The sequence below is a fragment of the Gobio gobio genome (genome assembly GCF_949357685.1).
Source record: "Gobio gobio genome assembly, chromosome: 22".
Taxonomy (NCBI): Eukaryota; Metazoa; Chordata; class Actinopteri; order Cypriniformes; family Gobionidae; genus Gobio; species Gobio gobio.
Window position 1 is genome coordinate 19,154,549 of NC_137118.1, and position 23,292 is coordinate 19,177,840.

General features: G+C 37.4%; 1 protein-coding gene across 4 annotated transcripts in view; it reads right to left on the reverse strand.

The window, feature by feature from the left end:
• The window catches only part of strbp (spermatid perinuclear RNA binding protein), a 127,985-nt gene that overhangs the window by 17,616 nt on the left and 87,077 nt on the right, over positions 1 to 23,292 (reverse strand). For all 4 annotated transcript variants that reach the window (XM_079804525.1, XM_079804526.1, XM_079804527.1 and 1 more), the window contains exons 4-10: positions 21,108 to 21,364; positions 20,789 to 20,978; positions 13,768 to 13,912; positions 6,245 to 6,336; positions 5,724 to 5,819; positions 4,255 to 4,366; positions 2,733 to 2,830 (exon numbers count right to left, since the gene is read on the reverse strand). In XM_079804525.1, the coding sequence (XP_079660651.1) occupies positions 2,733 to 2,830; positions 4,255 to 4,366; positions 5,724 to 5,819; positions 6,245 to 6,336; positions 13,768 to 13,912; positions 20,789 to 20,978; positions 21,108 to 21,364 (990 nt within the window). The remainder of the gene's footprint in view (positions 1 to 2,732; positions 2,831 to 4,254; positions 4,367 to 5,723; positions 5,820 to 6,244; positions 6,337 to 13,767; positions 13,913 to 20,788; positions 20,979 to 21,107; positions 21,365 to 23,292) is intronic.

Sequence of the window (23,292 nt, forward strand, 5' to 3'; positions counted from 1 at the left end):
CCATTAGGAGGCACCATAACGTTTGGATCCAAAAGTATCTCTAGAAAGATTTGAGCCCATTTTGAGAAACACCTTTAATTACAGTATTCAGAGCATCTGCATGAATATCCTTACTGAACAACTTACAAACTGAAGTGGCCATTTTAATATTGTCCCAAATACAATATCAGTGGTGGCTCGTCAGGGGAGGCACAGCCTAGCCAATATTTTGAGGTGGAAATAGGAGACTTAATGTAAAAAAATTAAAAAAAAGAACAAAAACTAGTTATTCATTTAATTTCTTGTTTGTAAATTCACCACGGTAACACCATAAAATATTACTGAAGTCAGAACCACCGCTACTCTTCCCCGAATGTGCCGAATCTGCTGATGTAATTACAATCTTTTAGAAAACTGTGCTAAAGCGAGTCTGAGGGGACAGAGAAGAGGAGGCAAATCCATAGAGTCTTTTGCCTCTGATGGTTTTGCCAATCACGGAGAGTAACCAGCTATGTAGAGTAGAGATATTGAATATTTGATCGCCAACAAATTTACCAAGCTACCATTTGAACAGCAGCTACAAATTAAAAATAAAGCAAGACCCCACACCAAAGCTGGATATAGGCTACAGGAATCAGCTTCACTAAACGCCCAAACGCGCTCTTTTGACAAGCACATTTAAAAGGGCAGAAGGATGGGTTTTTGCTTCAAGTGATAGGTTAGGTGAGTGAAATTATATTTAAGCTGTATAAGTGTAACGTTCTTTATATTTTCTGTCTAAAAGTGATCAAAACAAAAGCCATTTTAAAGCAGTAAAGCAACAACAAAAAAGTCCCACCAGCCGCCACTGCACAATACACAAACATTTCCTAAAGATAAGCATGTGACTCCAGATGAACTGATGGAATAGATACATCATATATACTTGGGCGGTACATCACCCGATAAAACTAGATTCATTACTCTGTCACATGATCCTTCAGAAATCATTATAATATGCCGATTTGAGGCTCAAGAAATATTTCTTATTATCAATGTTGGAAACAGTTGTGCTGCTTCATATTTTTGTGGATTTTTTTTTTGGGGGGGGGGGGGGGGGGGGGGGTTCTGGATTGTTTGATGAATAGAACATTTATTTGAAATCAATTTAAAGTGTCCATGCTTAATTTCTAAAAAAAATTCAAATAAAATAAAATCTTGCTGATCCAAACTTTTGAATGTAAATCAATGCCAAAGGATTTCAGCTGACAGTTAAGTTACATAGATAGTTATTTACTCACTTTCCCAAACGTATCATTGAGATTAAAGATGATTAGTCCGTAGTTAGTAAACATTCAATTTCAACATTCCCGTATACACTACCTCAAGGTGATGTAATACTAATCATGCCCAGAGTAGACGTGTTAACATTAATTGTATTTACATAGAAAGTTACACAGTAAGGTACATGTTGTTCCTGATGTAAAGTTTTAACATTTAAGGTTAATGAGCAATAATGGCATTTTAATGAAGCTGAATAAAAATTTTCCTTCCTTTAAATTCAGTGATTAAACACACAGCTCGTCTCGAACTTCTGAACTCCTCATCGAGTAAATTATAGCTATAAGCATATCTTTCTGTGACAAAAAAAAAACTCTCTCTTGAATGCAGCATCTCTGCAGGAAGGCGTTACTATGGCATATTACCGCAATGCATCTCATTTATGACTACGGCTAACTGCAGTAAAAACATATCCTCATTTACACCCGCAATATTCCCACAAAACCTAAAGCATCACATTCACAAAAGCAGAAGACAAATTCATTTTTTATATTACGCTTCAAAATGATTGCTGGAAATAATAACATTTGATGAAAATTTTAAACAATAAAAAAAAAAAATCCAGTGTGTGTGTGTGTGTGTGTGTGTGTGTGTGTGTGTTTGTACTGAACCTCTTCGATCTGCTGCAAAACAATTAGACACATTGTGATTCTTATCTCGACTGCATGAGCGTTCAAAGGAAAAGCGCTACAGAAATGTACTCAAAGATGCAGCTCACACACACACACACAGTCCCCGGGGCAGGAGTAAGGTTCACGGGCAGACTTCGTATCATTTTCCCACGCTCATTAGAGAACCAATCATCAAGGTGCTCTATCGGGATATGTGTATGTGTGTGTATTAGGGCTGGGTGATACATGGAATATTCACCATATATCTGAGAAGATTTTGCTGTTGATATAAAAATCTCATTATTTTAATTCTAAAGAGCATTTTGTTAGACTAGGTCCATGATCTTTCCTTCTCTTGTGACTGATATGACAGTGTTGTGACAGGTTTTAACACAATCTCTGGATTAAACTTCAGTAGCAAAAATGGGTTTAGAGCTTATAGATCTGATTCATTTCAGTAAACCAGTTTAAACTATTTCAATGAAGCAAATCAAAACCAAATTCAATGATTAATTTGTCCAAAAGAACCCCCCAAAAATGTATGAAGGTAAATATTGCCAGTTATCTTTGTGTACCATTGGTGCATACATATATATATTAAAATAATAAATATGGATGGATGGATGGATGGATGGAGGGATGGATGGATGGATGGAAGGGATGGGAGATGACTCACCGCCAACAGTAAATTTGTGTAAATATGAGCAAGAATCACAGATAAGACCATATGTGAGACGCATGGCAGTAATCGAGACAGCACAGATGAGATAAGCACCTCTCGGTCATCCACTGACACCTGCATCTCACACACACTGGCAGTACCTGTGCATTGTAAGTGACGGCCTCTGCCTCCTCATTCGTCATGGCCGACAGTGTGTTTGTGGGCTCCTTCTCACAGGGATCATGCAGGCCTGGTCCACCTGAGAGGGAATAGAAGATGATCGTTATTCATACGGCAAATGCATCCAACAAAATATAAGACACAGTCAAGTTGTGGAAGATACTGGAAACTGTAGTCTTTCATTATTTACTCCCTCCCCATCACTGCAGGTCATGAGTTAATTTAACCTTTAAGTGAACCTTTATCTTTTAAATTATGCCCTCAAGGTACAATACAAATATATATTTTTTATGTTCAAATAAGTAAATATATCACTGTGGGACAGGTTTATTTTCTATGCAAGCCAATCAAATATTAATGCCTGCATCTCATTATTAATGAATAACTGAGAAAAGAATATAAGAGTACAGAGGGATGGACTAGTTATGTCAAGAGTAGATAAATGAGGCTCCATTATTCCTCTGGGCCACAGACAGGAACTAGAGCTTTGCAAATGAAACCCAGATCTGATAGTGACACCGCTGCTGTCATCACACTGCACACGACATACTCACACTTATCTTGCATATTCAGTCTTATTTATAGTCTATCATGATTAGGGATCCATTGATGCACAATTGATCATTTTATAAAAACTGTTTAATTTTTTTTTTTTTTTACTCTTTCACATTTAAAAAAACAAAACAAGCAAAAAACAGCATTTATATTAAAGCTCTGACATCACTGCCTATAAAGGTTGAAGTTTACATTTGAGAAATCATGAATTAAAATAATATACTGTATAATATAGTTTAGTACAATTTATTATTTAAAAATCGTTTAAACTTAATGTCCTGCAACGCTGCTAACACTAACATGCTTTTTACATGCAGTCGTAAAATTACCTTTCCAAAGTAAAAAAAAAAAAAAAAAACTTCAGCAAAAATGCATTAAATTGATCAAAAGTGTCTCAAATAAATGCTTTTCTGTTGAATGCTGAAAAAATGCATCACAGTTTCCCCAAAAATATGAAGCGGCACAAATGGTTTCAAATTAGCATATTAGAATGATTTCTGAAGGATCATGTGACACTCAAGATTGGAGTAATGATGCTGAAAATTCAACTATACATCACAGGTATAAATAACATTTGTTATTTTGAATTGCAATAATATTTCACAATATTTTTTGCGGTGTTATTGATCAAATAAATGAACCTTAATTTAGCATAAAACTTTCAAAAGAGACTTTCAAAAACATTTAAAAATTCTTACTGACCTAAAACTTAAACTGTAAAATACATTTTGAAATATAATGAACTGTACATTAGATGTTTATAATTGTGCTTATAATAGCATATATAAATGTCAAAAAAAAAAAAATCAAACTTAAACATTACAAAACCATAAAAGTTTTCTGTAGCATATGGGACCCTTCACCAGTTTTTTTTTTTTTACTGATAATGGATTCTCCGAAAAGAGTTTGTTACTCATTTTTACCGCTTCTTTCTGTAAGTGTTCATACCTGGAAGCAGTATGCCAGAGGCGAGGCACTCCATGACCCGGCGCAGAGCCTCTCCAGCTCCCAGAGGTCTGTTACACGTGGCAATGGCCTTTTCACATATTAACTCCAAAGGCTGAGGACAAAAGAGCAAATCACTTTTTAAAGACTGATTTATTACATAAAGAACTATCAATTCATCAAAATGTGCCCATGGGCCACTGAGAAGAGAGATTAAGTCTGAGGTTATTGTAAAAAACAGTCAGTTAATCACTCACTGTACCAGTCCTTTATAATTATAAACTGGATATATCCAGTCCTGCACGTTGATTGGCTAATGAAGTGTTAAGGCATGTTAAAATACACCATACAGCTTCACCATCACAGGAATAATTTACAGTTTAAAATATATTCAAATTGGAAACGGTTACTTTAAATTGTAATATAATCGCAATTTTACTGTTATTACTGTATTTTTAATCAAATAAGTGCAGCCTTGGTGTTGGAGAACAGTTGTGAACTTTTGAACAGTACAGTGTGTACCTTATATATATATCATTTTTAGCCATTAGATATGCAAAAATTATAAGTTACAACCATAAGTTATTTTCAAAATATGGACGCTCTGAGGTACGTTTGTGTTTGTGCAATATTTCTGAACAACATATTTCTAAAATACAGTAGTCAATTTTTATTTTGGATGACAAAGTACTGTGTAATTTTTATATCCAATGAGAACTTATATGATAGATGTAGTATTTTCAACATATTTATCACATTAATAGTTTAAAAACATTATGTTGAGCAGTAATGGCAGCTTGAGGTGTTTTAAACAATGTATTAATATTATACATTTAATCTGTGATGCAAGAATGCATTTCTACACTATAAAAAAATATTGTTGTTTAACTTAAAAAGTTAATACAATGGATATTGGTTTAATTAACAAAAACTCAAAATATTGTTATCGGAACCACATAAATGATCCAAGTCAATTTGACAAAAGAAAAATAAGTTGTAATAACAAATCATGAACATTTGTACACTGTACAAAAAGTTGTTGCTTAAGTACAATCAACTTAGATGCTTAAATAATTTAAACTGACAAAAATGGTTGAATCTTGTATATCTTGTTTAACTTTTTGTATAACTTTTTTCCTTGAAGATTGCTTAACGTAGTTAAGTTAAAGCAATTTAAAAACATATGTTGTCATAACTTATTGATCAAATAATTTGTTTACAGTGTACTCAGATCAGAGTTTTAGGATTAAAAATAAATGTATACGGGAATATTTGACACCAACCAATTTTGCTGCACGCCGTGGCTGTATTGCTCACTTGAGCCCCAATTTTCAATTATTCAATGGCCTGTTGTCAATTGATTTTTAATTACCAAATTCCATACATTGAATTCTCATTGGCAGATTACACTCCTAAAGTTACCGTATCATCACTGTAGTATTTGCAGTGATAAAGTCAATCTGATTACTCACCCATCCTTTCAGAGGTTCCCACGCCGGGACTCTATTGCACATGTCTCTCAGTATTCGTAAGACGATCACGCACGACTTTAGGCCGTTAACTCTAGCCTGAGGAAACCAGAGGGAATCGGCCAATGAACTGAGAGCAACATTCAAACTCAACCTTTAACCCCTAAATCTCTAGATCTTGACTATGTGTGTGTGAGTGTGGAGGTGTGTGTTGTGGTTCGGTTCTGGTCCGTGTTGTGCGGATGATGGAGGAGGGGGCGGGGCTTATGTCGGTGGGGTGGGAGAAGGGAAGATACGGTGCAGGAAAGCACTAGACAAATCCTTTATGATGACAAGCAGGTTATGGACAAACAAAAACAGGCAAAAGAAAACAAAAAGTGTAACAATTGCTTTTGTAGCCTTACGATACGTAAATGTTCGTGATGAGGTGTTGAGCATTTGGACAGCTGGAGGAAATTGAGGAAAATGGCATGTAGTTTTGGGTCATAAGGCTACAATAACAATGAGAAGAAGTGAGCGCCAACCTGGAACCATTTGGCATGTCGCAGAGAGGCCAACGCCACCAGGCACCTCTGTCTATCCAACAGGTCCGCCGGCTCGCTCGACTCAACGCTCTCTATCGGTGAGAAGAACGGGACAGGAAATCAAATCACACACGCGTAGACACGCTCGCTCACACACACACACACACGTACACGTGATGAGGAAGGGGCTGTTAAGGCACAGCAGGAGGGAGAAAGGAGGAAGCCAATCGGCTTAGGTGGTCCAGTGCATCCAAAAGAGATGAAACCTCAGTGCATCTCCTTGGCTGGCTGGAAACTGGAGGAAGAATTCGCAAAAGGCGTTAGCATGTGCCAAGTGTTATGAAATGCTAAGCCCAGCCTAAAAACAGGCCAAACGAGGCTGTTCAATTGGTGTTGCACACTATCCTAACCAGGCACGCCGTAATAAAATTTCAATTTAATGTAAAGTTAATGTATGAATGTGAGCTGCAAAAGTGACAAGGAGCAATACATTTTGTGTCACTTTGCTGAACTATTTTGAAAACCAACAGATTTCACCTTTTGTTATATAAACGTCACAATAAAACTTTTTTTTTTTTAATTTTTCAAATTACTCAAACAGCGTGAAGATATTATCTTATGCATAAAATTATACATAAAATGCTAGAAATTAGCAAAACTAAGAAGTACACGACTATTTCAAAATTATTTTGTCTTTGAAGAATTCTGTGTTGGAAAATTAATCATCTGAGATGTGGTGTAAATTACATTTGTTGGTTCATAAATTAGTATCGTAAAAAAACAGCATTCTCCGGTGACATACGCTACAGTTCAAAAGTTTGGGATCGGTAATATATATATAAAAAAAAAAAGTCAAGGTTGCATTCATTTGATTAAAAATTCAATAAAAATTGTAATATTGGGAAAAGTATTAAAAATGACTTTTTTATGTGAATATATAATAAAATGTAATTTAATCCTGTGATGAAAAGCTGAAATTTCAGCAGTCTTTAGTCACAATATCAGTGATAAATTTTATCAGGATTATTTAACAAATAGAAAGCTCAAGAACAGCATTTGTTTGAAATAGAAATCTTTTGTTAATATTATAAATGTCTTTACTTTTATTCAACGCACCTTTGCTAATTAAAGTATTAATTTCCTTCTTTAAAAAAAGCAATAATTACTGACCCCAAACTTTTGAACAGTAGTATATTCTGTATTAGACATTGTTAAAAGAAAAATCAAACTAATGAGAGTGTGAAAAGCATGTTTTAGTTTCTAGAAGTCTATAGCTGAAGAAATCTGCATATACTGTATAGAAGAGCAAATACTTTCTGATTGGCTGCATCTCTTCTCACAGAATTTCAGAACGGATATTTTTCTAATTTCCTGCGTCGTGCCTGGTTAGGAGTGATTGTCAAAAGCATCGGCACACGCTAACACCTTCAGCGAATCAGTGCCAGTTTGTGCTTGGATTGACACTGGAGTAATGAAGACATGCAGTGGGTATTGTTATAGATCAGTCACAACAAGAGAAGAAATCGCTCGCACACAACACACACTCACATTTTGAGTTGTCAGAACATTTTTCTTCATCTCTCCCACCCAAACAATACATAAGGTTCATTCTTTAATAATGTTTGCTAATCTTTTCTTTCATTGAATCAGTAGGTGAGCATCTACGTACCAGTGAGATCGTCACATTGTGTTCCTCTGCAGATAAACAAATGCTGCCGCAGTGTAAATCCAGGAAAAGGCATGCAGGTGTACGGGGTTTTTTTAGAGATTATATGATGATAACTGAACCATTACTCTTTCGTAATTCCTCTCTGGATTTTAATCAGAGCAGCCCAGCTGAGGACGGTTAAAGAGGAAGATCTGTCAGAGTGATGGAAAGGTTTAGCCCACCCTCTAATCAATGACACACACTTCCCGCAAAAATCAACATCAATCCATCATTGATCAGCCCACAAACTTCCACACATTCCAAATGAGACAAATGCTTCAGTGCATTATTATTCTTCTAATCATACAAACACGGGTGAAAACACATCCGGGCCATACAGCGGGGTTTCATTTCATAGATATTTTTTATACAAGTTATATTATCAGCGAAACAAAAAGCTGAATTGAAAGAGTAATGAATCCCAGATTTACAAAATAGTCATTTAGACTCTTACTCGTAGTGTATTTCACCCAAAATAAAATAATAAATATAATCTAATAAAATAAATATATAAAAAGAAAGAAAGAAAGAGATGCCATTCATTAGATTAAATAGGGCCATTTATTATTTGAATTGTGACAATTGTCATGACCTCAAGGGTGATTCTTATTGATGTATTAACTTTAAAACAATGATTCTGGATTCATTTTTTGGTCCTAATTCACATTGTCTTCTAACTATTATGTTCTACTAACATTTAAATTAATAATTTGATACAATGCACTGTAAAAAACTGCTGTAAATTTACAGTACTGAACCGTTTTCAAAAATTACAGTTCCTTACCGTAAATTAGCACGTGATCTGTGGGGGAGGGGAGGAACTGAAGTACTTTAAGTACAACATGGACGATATTTCCATGTTGTGGACAACATGGACAATATTTTACCGTTAAATTACAGAACATTTGTAATTTAGATTACGGTAATGAAACTAAGATTACGGTACACACATTACGGTACTGGAAACCCTGCTGCCAGTATTTTACCGTTAATTTACAGGTATATTTTTTACAGTTTACTTTTAAAGGGTTACTTCAGCGATTTAGCATTAAGCTTTGTATCAGTAGAAACCCGGTAGTATATTCGAATGATTGCGCCAGACTGGACACGCACCCTGAATGAATGAACGACAATGCGGCCGTGAATGAATGCCGGGCGGCTGTGCTCATTTTAGTTTCGGGTGTGCTTGAATTTTGGATTCATGAAAACATAACAAAATGGTACAATGACAAAAAAAACTAAAATTTTTGCGCATTTCGCTTTGAAACCAAATCTTCCACAATCATCTGTTTTGTCAGCTCCTCACTCTCTGATGAATGAAATTTGACTTTAAAAAAAAAAAAAAATTAATTGCAGTGTCTGTTCTCTAACTGAACAAGATGAGTTTATTACTATAAAATTCAAAACGACGGTGGGGTGGTGCCGCAGTGGACAAGAGATGTAACTGGTAGGCGTGGCTTGGGAGTGATCTCGTAGGGTAGCGAAGCAAGTGCATTCTGGGAGTTGTTGTATTTCATCCATATGAGCCAAAAATACATTTTCTGGCTTTTCGCAGTCTAGTAGGCACCAACTTCTAAAATAATTTCACATTTCTACTACACAAATGACCCAATTTAAATACACATTCTCTCTTTCCAGCGGTGAAGTACCCCTTTAAGAGAGATTTTTCCCTGCCCACTCCTCAGACTCGATACTCATGCGGGTTGCCAGATTGAGGACAGAAGCAACAAGCCTTACAGTATAAGTTGATCAGCATGCATATGTTTGAAATGTGTTATTTGCCAAGGCTTTTTCGGTGGGGTAGAGTTTGCAATCTCTGACCCAATTTGTTTGCTGGCTTCCATCGCTTTGTTTACCGCCAACTGGCAACCTGGGGAGTTGAAATACTATTGGGTAAATTGGCAGTGGGCGGGATAAAACAAAAACCGATATTCCGACAGAATGCACATTTCAGTGTACAATAACTGTCTGTAGCACTGCCTTTCAAGGAAACAACTATTTAAACTTAGCATGTTCCCTACATCTCTGCAAACATATGGATTGTTTATGCTTTAGTACAGTCATAAAAATGACAGAGCACTGCTAATAAATGTAAAAAATCTTGATGGTCCTAAAAACAGGCTTCATGGTCTTTTTGGAAAATATGGCTTCTTATTTCTGTCTTTTGACATTGGGGTGAAATATAAACCAGCCATGTTGCAATATCATGTTATATGTGTGTGTGTCAGTGTCATGTATGCACGCGGGTATGTGTGTGTGCGAGCTGATGGGTACTGTTCATTCGGGCCGGTCCTGAGATTGAGCAGTTTCTCAAAGGGACAGGGCCCTTGACCCGGTCAGGAAAATACGAGGTGCTCTTGTGGTGATCTACAACCCATCGCTCCATCTCTCCCTCCCTCTTGTCATCTGTCATCCCACACTCCAGGGGCAGTGTCCACATCTGACACATCTGTTAGATGGATGAGGTGTGTTCTGGCACAGGTATTGATTCCTCAATCCGGATACATTCTTTCATTTTCCTCCCCCTGCTTCTAACAATCCACATCAAAGAGGATGGCGGTATGAGCCAACCAATGAGAAATTGAGTGTGTATGTGTCAGAGAGAGCGAGATTAAGGCATACTGGCCTTTATGCAACACAAGTGCTATTTTGTGTGGCAGTGTTTTCGAATTCATAAAACGTAATTAGCAATTTATCAAAATAGTTTTTTACCAATGCTGATACCAATGAATGGAGAGCAGGGTAGTTGATACAAGTTTGAAAGTGTAAACAAGCATTTAAACAATATTTACTTTGAAATTCTCAAAAATGTGTGAATAATTGAGCATTATTCATTAACAGTGGACATTTTTATCTGTTATTTGGCAATGTTGAGCTTCTCAAAATGGCCAAATATTGGCCAGTATCACTAAACGCAAGTACAAGTTGCATTTTCTGTGCTGCCACTAGGGGTGCTTTTAGATTAGCTAGTACAGTCAGTTTTTAAACAATCTGAAGCAACAATTCTTGCTGAGTAAATTGATTGAAGTTGGTTAAATGGTCAACATACACTATATTAGCCAAAAGTATTGGGACACCCCTCTAAATCATTGAATTCAGGTGTTCGAATCATTTCCATGGCCACAGGTATATAAAATCAAGCACCTAGGCATGCAGACTGCTTCTACAAACATTTGTGAAAGAATGGGTCGCTCTCAGGAGCTCAGTGAATTTAAGCGTGATAGGTTGCCATCTGTGCAATCCATTCATGAAATTTCCTCACTACTAAATATTCCACTGTCAACTGTTAGTGGTATTATAACAAAGCGGAAGCAATTGGGAAAAACAGCAGCTCAGCCACGAAGTGGTAGGCCACGTGAAATCACAGAGCGGGGTCAGCGCATGCTGAGGCGCACAGTGCGCAGAATCAATAACTACAGACCTCCAAACTTTGTGTGGCCTTCAGATTAGCAAAGCAATGCCTATAAAGACATGGATGACCAAGTTTGGTGTGGAGGAACTTGACCGGTCTGCACAGAGTCCTGAACAGAACACCTTTGGGATGAATCAGAGCAGAGACTGCGAGGCGTCATTAATAAACCTGAACCTCGAGTTGAGACTCGACCACAGGTTGCCTTGCGCACAGCTATGGCATATGACACAGCGCTGCCCACAAGACTATTGCTCCTACATAACAGCTTGTTTTTTATCAGTTCTTTTGTCTTCGGGTTGTTCTCTTTCTCACAGATTTCTACTCGTTCTAAATCAGATACAGATAAAGTAGCACAGTAAATATTAGATTTATAGGAATGCATTAGTGTGAGAGCAATTACGTGTGAATTAATTCTACCTGGCAGCGTTTCTCTACTAATGGTGAAGCTCTGGGTTTAAGTTACTAAGAAATATAAGCTAGAACTTTACAGTTTCTAAGCTATTTTATTGATAAATCACAGAACAGTGTTGTGGGGTCCCTGTTGGCTGGAGTGACTGCGGTTACGCTCACTGAGTGGCAAAAAGTCTGGGTGGCAGCATTGGTTTTCAGCATGAATGCCACGAAAAGCACACAAAACTCATCTAAAATGGGAAAGAGTTTTGAGACTGACTATACAAACAGATTTGACAAGAAATTTTAGGTATATTTTTACAGACTGCGGAAAGCTAGAGAAAAGAGAAGCAAATGGATTGCTGAAATTCACAGAAACAATAGGGCGAAACGTGGATGTGCAGTTATCATTTTGTGTCAACAAAATTAAATATGTTGAATTTTGGGGTAAAATCATACCCCATGTATTGTATTGACAACTCATCAATTCAATATTTACCAACTTATACTCAACGGCAAGCTTAAAGTGTCATGGCAGGGCATTAAAGTTGACTAGTCAACTAGACTTTGCAAACCCTAATTCCTATTGAAATGCCTGGATTCATTTGGGCAAATACTGGTAATAGTGACTCGTCCTTAAGTCCATATGAATTAAATTCAGCAGAAATCTGTGGTGGTACTTATGGAAATCTATGAAGCCCTAACAATAACACTATAGGTAACTGTCACCCTCTTGAGTATTGAGGTTTGCAACTGCCACTGTAAACGAAGAGCACTCAAGCATGTACAACAGGGCTGCAACCTTTTCATTGGCAAAGCATTTGCATATTTGCATAGAGCAACAGAATGTGTATGAGAGTGTGTGTGTGTGTGTGTGTGTGTGTAAGAGGAAAGGAGCCTGTGTATGAGGGAGAGAGCAAGAGAAAGAAACATGTTTCGCATCACTGCAGCTCTAATTGTTATAGCCTAAACGCCATCCTCTAAAGATACAACTGCTTCGGCTGTCAAAGTGCTCGGTTACGGGTCATGGCACCAAAAACTCCAATAACAGAGACTTCCATTTTGACTTAACTCATGTGTTCTGAGCTCAAGTGCCTCTGCATCAGCACTTACCGACCATAAGCCCAATCAGACTTGACATAACACATTCATGTTAATGTCAAGACTTAAAGAGAGATAAAAAGTGTGACTTTAAGACAGGAGGAAAGTGAGTTAAAGGGATAGTAAATCCTGTTCTCATTTACCCTTCATGTTGTTCCAAACCTATATGACTTTCTTTTGTCTGTGGACACAAAATACATTATTTTGTCCATACAATAAAAGTCAGTGGGGTCCATTGTTGTTTTGGACCCCATTGACTTTCATTATATGAACGTAAACAGTTATTCTTTGGTGTTTTGCTAAAGAAAGAAAGTCATACAGGTTTGAAATGACATGAAGGCAAGTAAATAATTTTAGAATTTCAATTGATCCCTTTAACTGACATGAAAGGCAGGAAAACAACATGCCCCTACCAGAATTGTACCCAAAATGCACTGGGTTGCTCTTACTGTCCAGGTTGAGTATGTAATATGGATGACGTAATGGATAAACAGACCCGCCCTACATTGTTCTCGGCTGAATTTGGTTTCACTTCATAATGTCCCATTACAGAAGTGTTTCATGTTGTCTTTAAAGGAGATCTGTGTCTTTTATGCCGGTGTCCACTCTCTTACTCTCCTCCCGTTGTTTTTCAGCACCTCCCGTGAGCGGCCCCACGGGTCAAGAGTCTGACAGCACGCAGACCACTCAACCTGCTGCTGAATCAGCTCTGTGTGTGTGTGTGTGTGTGTTTTGACTATAAGATGAGTCCAGTGGTGTGTGCTTTATGTGCACAGTAAGGAAGTAAGGAAGAGATTAAAGCTCGTTCTTCTAATGGACCATCACTAAAAACGCACACACAAACATTCATCCATCCTTCGCCTCCTGTTTAGAAAAAAAGAAAGAAAGTAAGTTGGTCACGCAGGCACAAACCTTGCTCCTCCGTCTCAGAGTCGTCTTTCATCTGTGGGGAGGTGAGCGTCACCTTCAGTGTGAGTTTGGGCTCTGTTGTGGTGCAGACCAAGATGGCGGCCTCTGGAATACAGTGCTGTACCTCATACTTCTCCTCTGTCAATTTCTGTAGGGGTCAGAGTTTAAATTTCAGTGTCAAAAACATGCAAAAATAACCCAGAATGAATTATCATATGCAATGTTCCCTCTAATTTCTTTTCTCCCTGAGCAAAACATTTCTCTATTGGGCAGACATTTTGGTCACCTGAGTAAAAACATTCTTTACCTGTACAGCGTATGTAAACACACACAAAAGGTGGTTTTATCATGCAGTTATAACTTTTAACTTTAATATGCCATTTCTATTTTATTTAACCATTGATGTAACTTAGTGATATATTAAACAGTTAATTCAGAAGTCACTAAATTAAGCACATTTTACAGTGCTGTTAACTGTAGTCTTCTTTACAAAGAAATACTATTAAAATCTCCACCAAGACAGTTCAATTCTTTATAATATAATATAATTAATATAATATAATTAATATAATATAATATAATATAATATAATATAATACAATATAATACAATACAATACAATATAATATAATATAATATAATATAATATAATATAATATAATATATAATTAATATAATAAATATAATATAATATATGAAAAAATTAAGAGGTTACACTGAGATGGTTCTTAATGTTTTTGTACATCATTTATTGGCGACAGGCAGCATTAAATCATCTATATTAAATGTTTGTTTATTGCTTATGAATTTCCAAGATTTTCTATATCTGGGGTTTTCAAACGTTTTAATGGCAAGGATCCCTAAACAATCCCCTTGTGAGATCAATTCTTTATTAGGCTTACACTATAATACAATTATAATAGCCTTTAAAGGTCCCGTTCTTCGTGTTTTTTTGAAGCTTTGATTGTGTTTACAGTGTGCAATATAACATGTGTTCATGTTTCGCGTGTAAAAAAAACCTGTATTTTTAACACAATTTACTTATCTGTACACCGCTGTTTTCACTGTCCTACAAACGACTGAAGACTTCCTTTATTCTATGAAGTCCCTCCTTCAGAAACACGTAACGAGTTCTGATTGTGTCAGCGGTTCCCGTGTTGCGATTTGACAGCAGCTTAGCGAACGTAGCACGGTCCTGTGTTGTGATTCGACAGCAGCTTAGCGCACGTGGAAAGGTCACGTCTCTTAACGGGAGATATATACGCGCTTAATAATCTCTACAGCGTCCCTGGGAAAGCCAAACAAAGGTGATTTGACTCCGGGATGAAAATAACAGCGTCTCGACGACATGGCGACAAACACACTGAAACGCAGCACTTCCTTTTCTCCACGCGACGTCCTCTTCTTCTCCACGTGGGACAGCAACAAGACCACGCCCCCTTTTTTCGCGTTTTCTTGTGGGCGGAGGTTAATCTGTTCTACTGCTCTACTGACGTAATTAAAGCAGGAAATACCAGGATGTAGTCCTAACCAGCCGTTCGCTGTAGGCTTTGAAAGGGAACTTCTGTTAAGTAAAATATCTCGCTTGGCATTGAACTTTGAGCTTTATCATTTTACAGGTATTATTTATGCTCTAGCAGCAACATTACACACTAACTAAAGTTTGAACAATGGGATCACGAAGAACAGGACCTTTAATATAAAACTAATGGAAGTATAACTGATAGTATATTATCAGTTTAAATGCTTCAATTTGTTTTTAAAAAAAAACCGAACTGAAGTAATTAAATAGATCTAATATCTAAATATGTTCAAGGGAACATGTGAACTCTTTTATAGTTATCTAAACATCACTGAAACCCAAACCACACACATCTATTTAAACTGATGTGTGTTACTTTGGTGTTTAGAGTTTGCACACTACACTTGTGGTGGGTGTGACAGTAAATGTCTGTTTTTTTACCGTGCTGTGTCCATCATCTGTTATTTCCACCACTTAATCAAGCCACTCTTCTTTAAAACATGATGAGGGTTTTATTCCACGTCTTTGCGTTTTTCGTTGCCTCTCATTTTTAGCTATTTGGACCGCAAACATGGCTCACTGCCGCATGAACACGTAACATCATTGTCTTTCTATGAAACCTGTAAACCGCATCCACCGGTTCTAACACGATAGCGATACTAACTCTATAACGGTAGAACAGAGCACTGCAATTATTTCTCATTTAAACTACAATCAAATGGATTTCTCCCCACATTTCCAGTCTGTGTCTATCGTCTGCGCGGCATTTTGTTCTTTCTGCGCGGCCGCGCACACGCGCAGCTTAGAGGGAACGTTGATCCTATGGCTTTATAGTAGTGTAGAGTTGTGAACTATTTAAATCAATCATATCATGGAGAAAAAAATATTTCTTGCTCTTTTATTTGGAAATCTTTTGATGTTTTATATAGACAAGGGGTGTCTATAGAAATTTTATATTTATGACAGTCCCAACGTAGACAAAGTAACTTTACAAAGTTTGCAAACCTACACTACTTACTGACACCAAGCAGCTAAACTGCCCACATTAAATTTATGATGTGAAACGTTTATTGAACCTTAAAACAAAATCACAAAAAGAGAAAAGATAAAGGTTTGCATGTGTCTTAGTATCATTTGACATGTCAGGCTTTTATGGCTCATATAGTATGATAGGAGAATATGGAGCTCATACTTCTTCTTTTTTTCAGAGACCCAAAACTGAGCAAAAATATGCAAATTGGTGCAGTTGCTGATATATTCATATGGCCAAAAAGAAAGATGAAATTCTGATAGCTTGTAATGTAAATCAGTGAGATTTTTATAAAAGTATATAACAGATTACTTGTATGAAATGCAACTAAATATCAGTTGTCATTCTATATCTCCCAATAATATGTTTTAGTAAGATGATATTTAAATGCCTCGTTTTATGTTCAAAGCTGTGTTGTGGTTTTTTCAACATAAGGAAAAACATAATGAAATGCAATACAATGATCACTGAACGTCCCTCATAAGCCTGATGTATCATATTTGATACTCACAAATGTGATGAACAATCAGGTTGTTTCAGTCCAGTAAATGTTCATCTTGACAATCAACAACCAAAAATTATTCTTCATAAAAATCATTAAAAGATTTCAGAGCAAAAGGACACGTGTACCACCGCCTGAAGTGCAAAGTTTTTACAATTATACTAAAAGGACTTTTACTTGTTTAAAAAAAAAAAAGGATGAACTACCAGACGACACAAGGCACATTGTGTACTACAGTTTTTTCAGCAAAGTTTTGACCAAGGCTTTATAAAGTTAAAAGTGCAAAACACACCTACTTTAAAACTTTTGTTATCATCTCATGACCACAGCTGGTCACGTCACAATGCATTTACAAACCAGATTATGAGGTGGGACACAGGCAGTGCAGATGCTTGCTTTAATGTTTAATGTAATCCGGTTTGATGTGGGGAACCAGTTTGTAATCCATTCAATTAATTCCAGCCACACATTTCCAATCTGGCTGGTCTTTTCATGTAAACCAGAGATCAATTACATCTCCCACCACAGTGACCCTTGTGTGTGTGCGCTCGTGCAGGCGTGTGTGTGGACAGACCACCCCCACCATCCACACGTGCTTGAGCACACAGCTGAGACAGGAAATGTGCATGTCTATCACTCAATCGCTGACTAATACGGAGAGAAAGAGGAAGAAAGTAGAGAAGGGAAAAGTAGTCGACTGCCGTTCCATTACGAACAGATCCATTATATGGAGACTTGACCTGCTGGCAGTATAGTCTGCTTTAATGGGATTTCTGTCTGGCTATTATGTATGTGTGTGTGTGTGTGTGTGTGTGTGTGTGTGTGTGTGTGTGTGTGTGTGTGTGTGTGTGTGTGTGTGTGTGTGTGTGTGTGTGTGTGTGTGTGTGTGTGTGTGTGTGTGTGTGTGTGTGTGTGTTTGGGGGGGTGGGGGGTTCAGACTGGGTCACCGCTGATAACCCCGCCCTCCCGGCCTTTCCTAAGTGTCTAATTAGGGAAACTGGTTGCTGGCAGGTTTATAATAATTACACATAATGAATATAAATACAAGTTGCAACCCTACAGAGGACAGAATGCTCAAGAATACCTGGTTCTTCAAGTCAAAGGAGCTATGTTACCCCTTTTTAATCTTTAATGACTAATGCTATGAATGCTAACTGAACCAGGACTAAATGTATCATTTTCTTTTTTGGTCTGGATCAAAACAACGAGAAGAACTGAATTACAAGTGTGAACACACCCTAAAATACATTCAAACATGCAGTATCATACACGTTAAACTGAGACTAGCGTGATAGACTGACTTACTGAACTTGTAAGTTACATCAAAATACTCTTGTTAAGGCCATGCGATATAAAGTAAACAATATTTATCCACATGAAAGAGGCAAGAAACCAGAAAGGGACATGACATCTACTGTTTACATGGAACAAATTCCTCTCACAGTAATGTAAAAAGATAATGTAAAATAAAGGTAAATGTAAAACTGAAAGTTCACCTGCATAACTCAGTACAATTATTACAGCTTTATAGCTCGAATAATTTGTTTTGTGAAAAAAAAAACATTTCTTTTCCCATGTCCTACAGTCTCAGAATCAGTGTTTTTCTATTATTATTTATACTATTATGTTATTTTTTATTTATTTTAGTATTATTCTAAAAATTTCAGTAATAACTAAAAGGTTTAGTATTTGTAGTAATTTTGTGATGTGCTTGTCATATTTATTAGTTTGTTTTTTAATTTCCTTTTTCATTTGACTATGTATGTATATGTATATATGTGTGTGTGCGTGCGTGCGTGCGTGCGTATATATATATATACATATATATACATATATATACATATACATATACACATATATATACACTGTTGAGATTTTTTTAATATATTTATTTTTTAAGTGATTTTTGCAGCAATTTGTGTTTCAGAAGCTGTTACAGTTGCAAATGATCAGGGAAAAAAAATATTGCAACAACCTCTTGGTAACAATTACAAATCCCTTTCACAAGCATATTGCATTAAAGGGTTAGTTCACCCAAAAATGAAAATTCTGTCATTAATTACTCACCCTCATGTCGTTGGACACCTGTAAGACCTCCGTTCATATTCGGAACACAAATGAAGATATTTTTGTTGAAAGCTGATGGCTGAGAAAGGCTTCAGACAGGCCTCCATTGGCATTCAGTACATTGACACTTCCAAGATCCATGAAAGGCACTTAAAACGTCGTTACAAAGTCTATCTCACCACAGTGGCTCTATAATAATTTTACGATGCGACGACAATAGTTTTTGTGCGCAAAAAAAAATCTAAATAACACCTTTATCCAACTTGTTCTCGACTTCCGTGTGTGCCTCCACGACGCATGCGCGAGAATATGACGTAGCGCCGGCGTTCGGGAATCCATGAAATACACACTTAAGCCCCATTTTGAGAACTACGCCGAGACCTAAAGCAGGATCAATGTAGAATTCAACAGCTTAGACACGCGCGTCTTCCTCTGCTCGTAAACAAATCGCTTCTGGGTCATATGTCCGAACGCCGGCGCTACGTCATATTCTCGCGCATGCGTCGTGGAGGCACACACGGAAGTCGAGAACAAGTTGGATAAAGGTGTTATTTAGATTTTTTTTTGCGCACAAAAACTATTGTAGTCGCATCGTAAAATTATTGTAGAGCCACTGTGGTGAGATAGACTTTGTAACGACGTTTTAAGTGCCTTTCATGGATCTTGGAAGTGTCAATGTACTGAATGCCAATGGAGGCCTGTCTGAAGCCTTTCTCAGCCATCAGCTTTCAACTAAAATATCTTCATTTGTGTTCCGAATATGAACAGAGGTCTTACGGGTGTCCAACGACATGAGGGTGAGTAATTAATGACAGAATTTTCATTTTTGGGTGAACTAACCCTTTAACATAATACATGCTTCATTATTAGCAAGCAAGAAATGTACATCCAGAGAAATCGCAGACAAGCATCTCTTGTTCTTTGGGCAAAACTAGCTACAGTGTACCGCAGTGCAGTCTTTCAACGGATGATGCACAAACAATAACTTTTGAGTGTATATTTAGCCACTGCAGATCAAAACTCAGTAATCAGAATTTTCAGTTTTTCAAAATCAGTAAAGGTTGGTTGTAGCCTGGATGCCAACCGAATTTAGCCCCGCCCACAAAATGTTTTGCTCGGGCAATTCGGTCTGGACTCGCTCCATAGAGGAGGAATTATGCCCGAACAGAAACTGTTCGGACCAATGAAATTGTCAGGGCGGGCTTTAGACGATGATGGACAGATGATCAACAGTAACGTAATCATCCACGTCATCGAAAGCTCTTGGGTTGAATTTGCTCTTATCCTAAACGGAGAACTTGTTCGTATATGCGTTCACCTTTACTATTTCTCTCAGAAACGATGATCGTGTTGGTAAGTACTCTGTGTCTCCTTAAATTATTTTATTACTGCCAAAGATCGTTTACACTCATGTTTTTCTTGTAACGTTACTTAATCATGCGTGCGTGCAGACCGGGTTTCCAAGTGTTTTTGCAATGTCGCGCACAATTGCTACTCAAAACGTTTGGTTGGCAAAATATGTTATTTTGGCAAGGTTGCCTGCTAAAATTCGCATTCCTGGGTTTATATAATCACATAATTGGGGTCGCTTCAACCCGCGGACATGGAGAAAAACACGGACTTGGTAACAGTGCAGTTGAGTTCTGTTGACATTTGACAACTAACGTTATGCGTCGCTCCTTTGCTCTGATTGGTTGTGGGTCTATCCAATTGAGGTCTTTCCTGGCTCGGTTGAAACACGCCCCATAATCAAAGCTCAATGGAGCGGTACCAGACTCAAATTCTGACTAGAATTGAGTATGGCCACGCCAGGCTAGGTTGGTTGTGCAGTCAGTGTGTATTTTGGTAGCTCATGTGGCTTTTCTGTCAGCAGGTGTGCAAAGTGTGAGCAGTGTGCAGTTACCTCGATCTGCGGCGGGAGGTTGTCACAGACGGTACCCAGCAGTGTCTTGGTGGGTTTCTCTCGGCACATGAGCACCAGCTCCAGGTCCAAGTCATCTTTAATCAGGAGGCCTTTGGCCACCAGCCCGATCCTCATCACTCCACATAACACCCCTCCTTCACTGGGACCGCTGCTACAGCTGCTGCCCTCACTGAGACACACCACACAAAATATGACTACTATCTCTGGATCAGAATTAATCACGTGCAATATTTAGATCCAATAAATCGATAACCAACAGCTCATGTCCATTTTCCCAGCATGAACTGGAAGCACTCACTTTGTGCTGCCTTCTGGTGATTCGTCGGCACTAGCCTCCGTCGTCGTCGTCGTCTCCTCCTCCTGTGTGCTGGATGAAGTTAATTGATTTGATTGGCTGGCTTGAGTTTGGTCCATCCAATCAGCCACATGTTTCAGGGCACACTCCACGGTGGAGACGAGGCTCTGCACCGCCTCCAAGACCTCAGAGGAAGGGTAGATGGTGGAGTGCTTGGCCATGACGTGGCGGTCATCGTTCCCGAACGACCGAATAGACCTCTGATGGAGAAAAAAAAAATTCTCATTAGCTTGAAAAATTGGACACAGTAAGAAACGATACATAACGCTGCGCAGTTGTAGATGCAAAAACTGTGTAGACACCAATAAAGCATTTCTTCAGCTGTGGAAACGGTCTCAGAAATTCTAAATTTGCAAAACATTTTATTTATATAAAGACTTTTTTATATGAAGTGACATTAAAGACATTTAAAGTGAATTGTAATTTTTTTTAACAACCATTTACTTATTTTTGGCCTTGTCCCAATTCCAAACCTAGACTTTGAATTTTGAATTACGAATTTCTATGGATTTTTATGAATTATTTATTCTGTGAATATTTCTGTGAATCATTTTATGATTGTCCCATAATTTTGCCTCTAAGTTTTTACAAGCAGACAACAGTCTCAGTGATGAACATGTTTGACATGAAATTTATGACAAAATAAACGTAAACATAATTTGTGAACAGGATATTTTTAACGTGTTATTATCATGCTGTAATTTCATCACAGAAAATTAGAGCTTGTTTTTTTTCTTTGTCTGATTTTTAAAAATAACTTAATACTTTTATTCAGCAAGGATGCAATTGATTAAAAGTGACAGACATTTTTAATGTTACAAAAGATTTCTATTTAAAATAAATGCTGTTTCTGGAGCATCAAATCAGTATATGATTTCTGAAGGATCATGCGACTAAATACAGTAACACTGATAAAGGTGCGTTACACACGAATACACACACACACACACACACACACACACACACACACACACACACACACACACACACACACACACACACACACAACTATGTTAACAACTTCTGAATGTCACCTTGGCTAACTTTTTCAATTCATCTCCTAAAGTAAAGTGTGCATGTGAGACAGATGTCCAAGGTTAGAGCGAAGCATTTAGCGGCAGATTAAACTTTAATCAATCAAACTCACCTCTGCTTGCCTTCATGGCCAAACAAATGTCAATGGGAGTAACATCTACAGAGCTTACAGAAAGAGGTTCACATACATGTGTGTCCAAAGCCACGGATATGCTATATTAACCAGTGTCTGCAGGTCTCAGCGTGTTCTACATCATCCTCACGGGTGGAAAATCAATTTGAGCTCAGTGACAGTCACCCAACAACCTCTTCTAATCAGACATGAAGCCCTCCTGCTCCCACTTACCCACAATCCTTCAGTCTTTCATCAACCACGGTCTCTCACCTTCATTCAGTCTCTCCTGTTATGTCACCCACTTCACGACTAGATCTAATAACCAACTAATTCAATTCCTGCATTAGTATTCAGGGGGGTGCTTCTCAACTGGTGGGGCGTGACCTAAAAATGGTGCTAAAAGTGCCACAAATAATGCTAAATGTAAGTAATAGAATGCAACTAACCGCTTATGTAACCACTATATACACACCGTATATATACACCGATTAGCAGGGCCACACAGAATCTGAGGATTTTTTTTGTGATTTCTGCGCTAAATTTTTTGAAAAATCTGCGGAATTCTGCAGAATGGTTTTAAATGCGTTAAAAAGATCTAAGAATATTGGAACTGAAAGCATTACAAATAAAATAAAAAATATTCACTTCTTAACTTTTATTCAAGGTTTACAATACAAATCCAAATAGAACAACTTGTTTTTTAACAAAGCTTGATCTCTCTTATTGTAGGCTACATCCACTAAAAGATGGTCCACTAAAAATATTGCTTTATCAATTGTACTGTAGACAAATCTTTAAATAAACAATTTCATATCATTCAACAAGAGCAAAATAAATACCTACCGAAGTAAATAAACTATTTTTAATAGCTATAAATAAGTCATTTTTGTAGACAAGTGACGTTTCCTTAACTCCTCTGTGGTCAATTTTATTTTAGAGATTTTAAAATATCACTCGAAAAGTTTCACATCAATAATC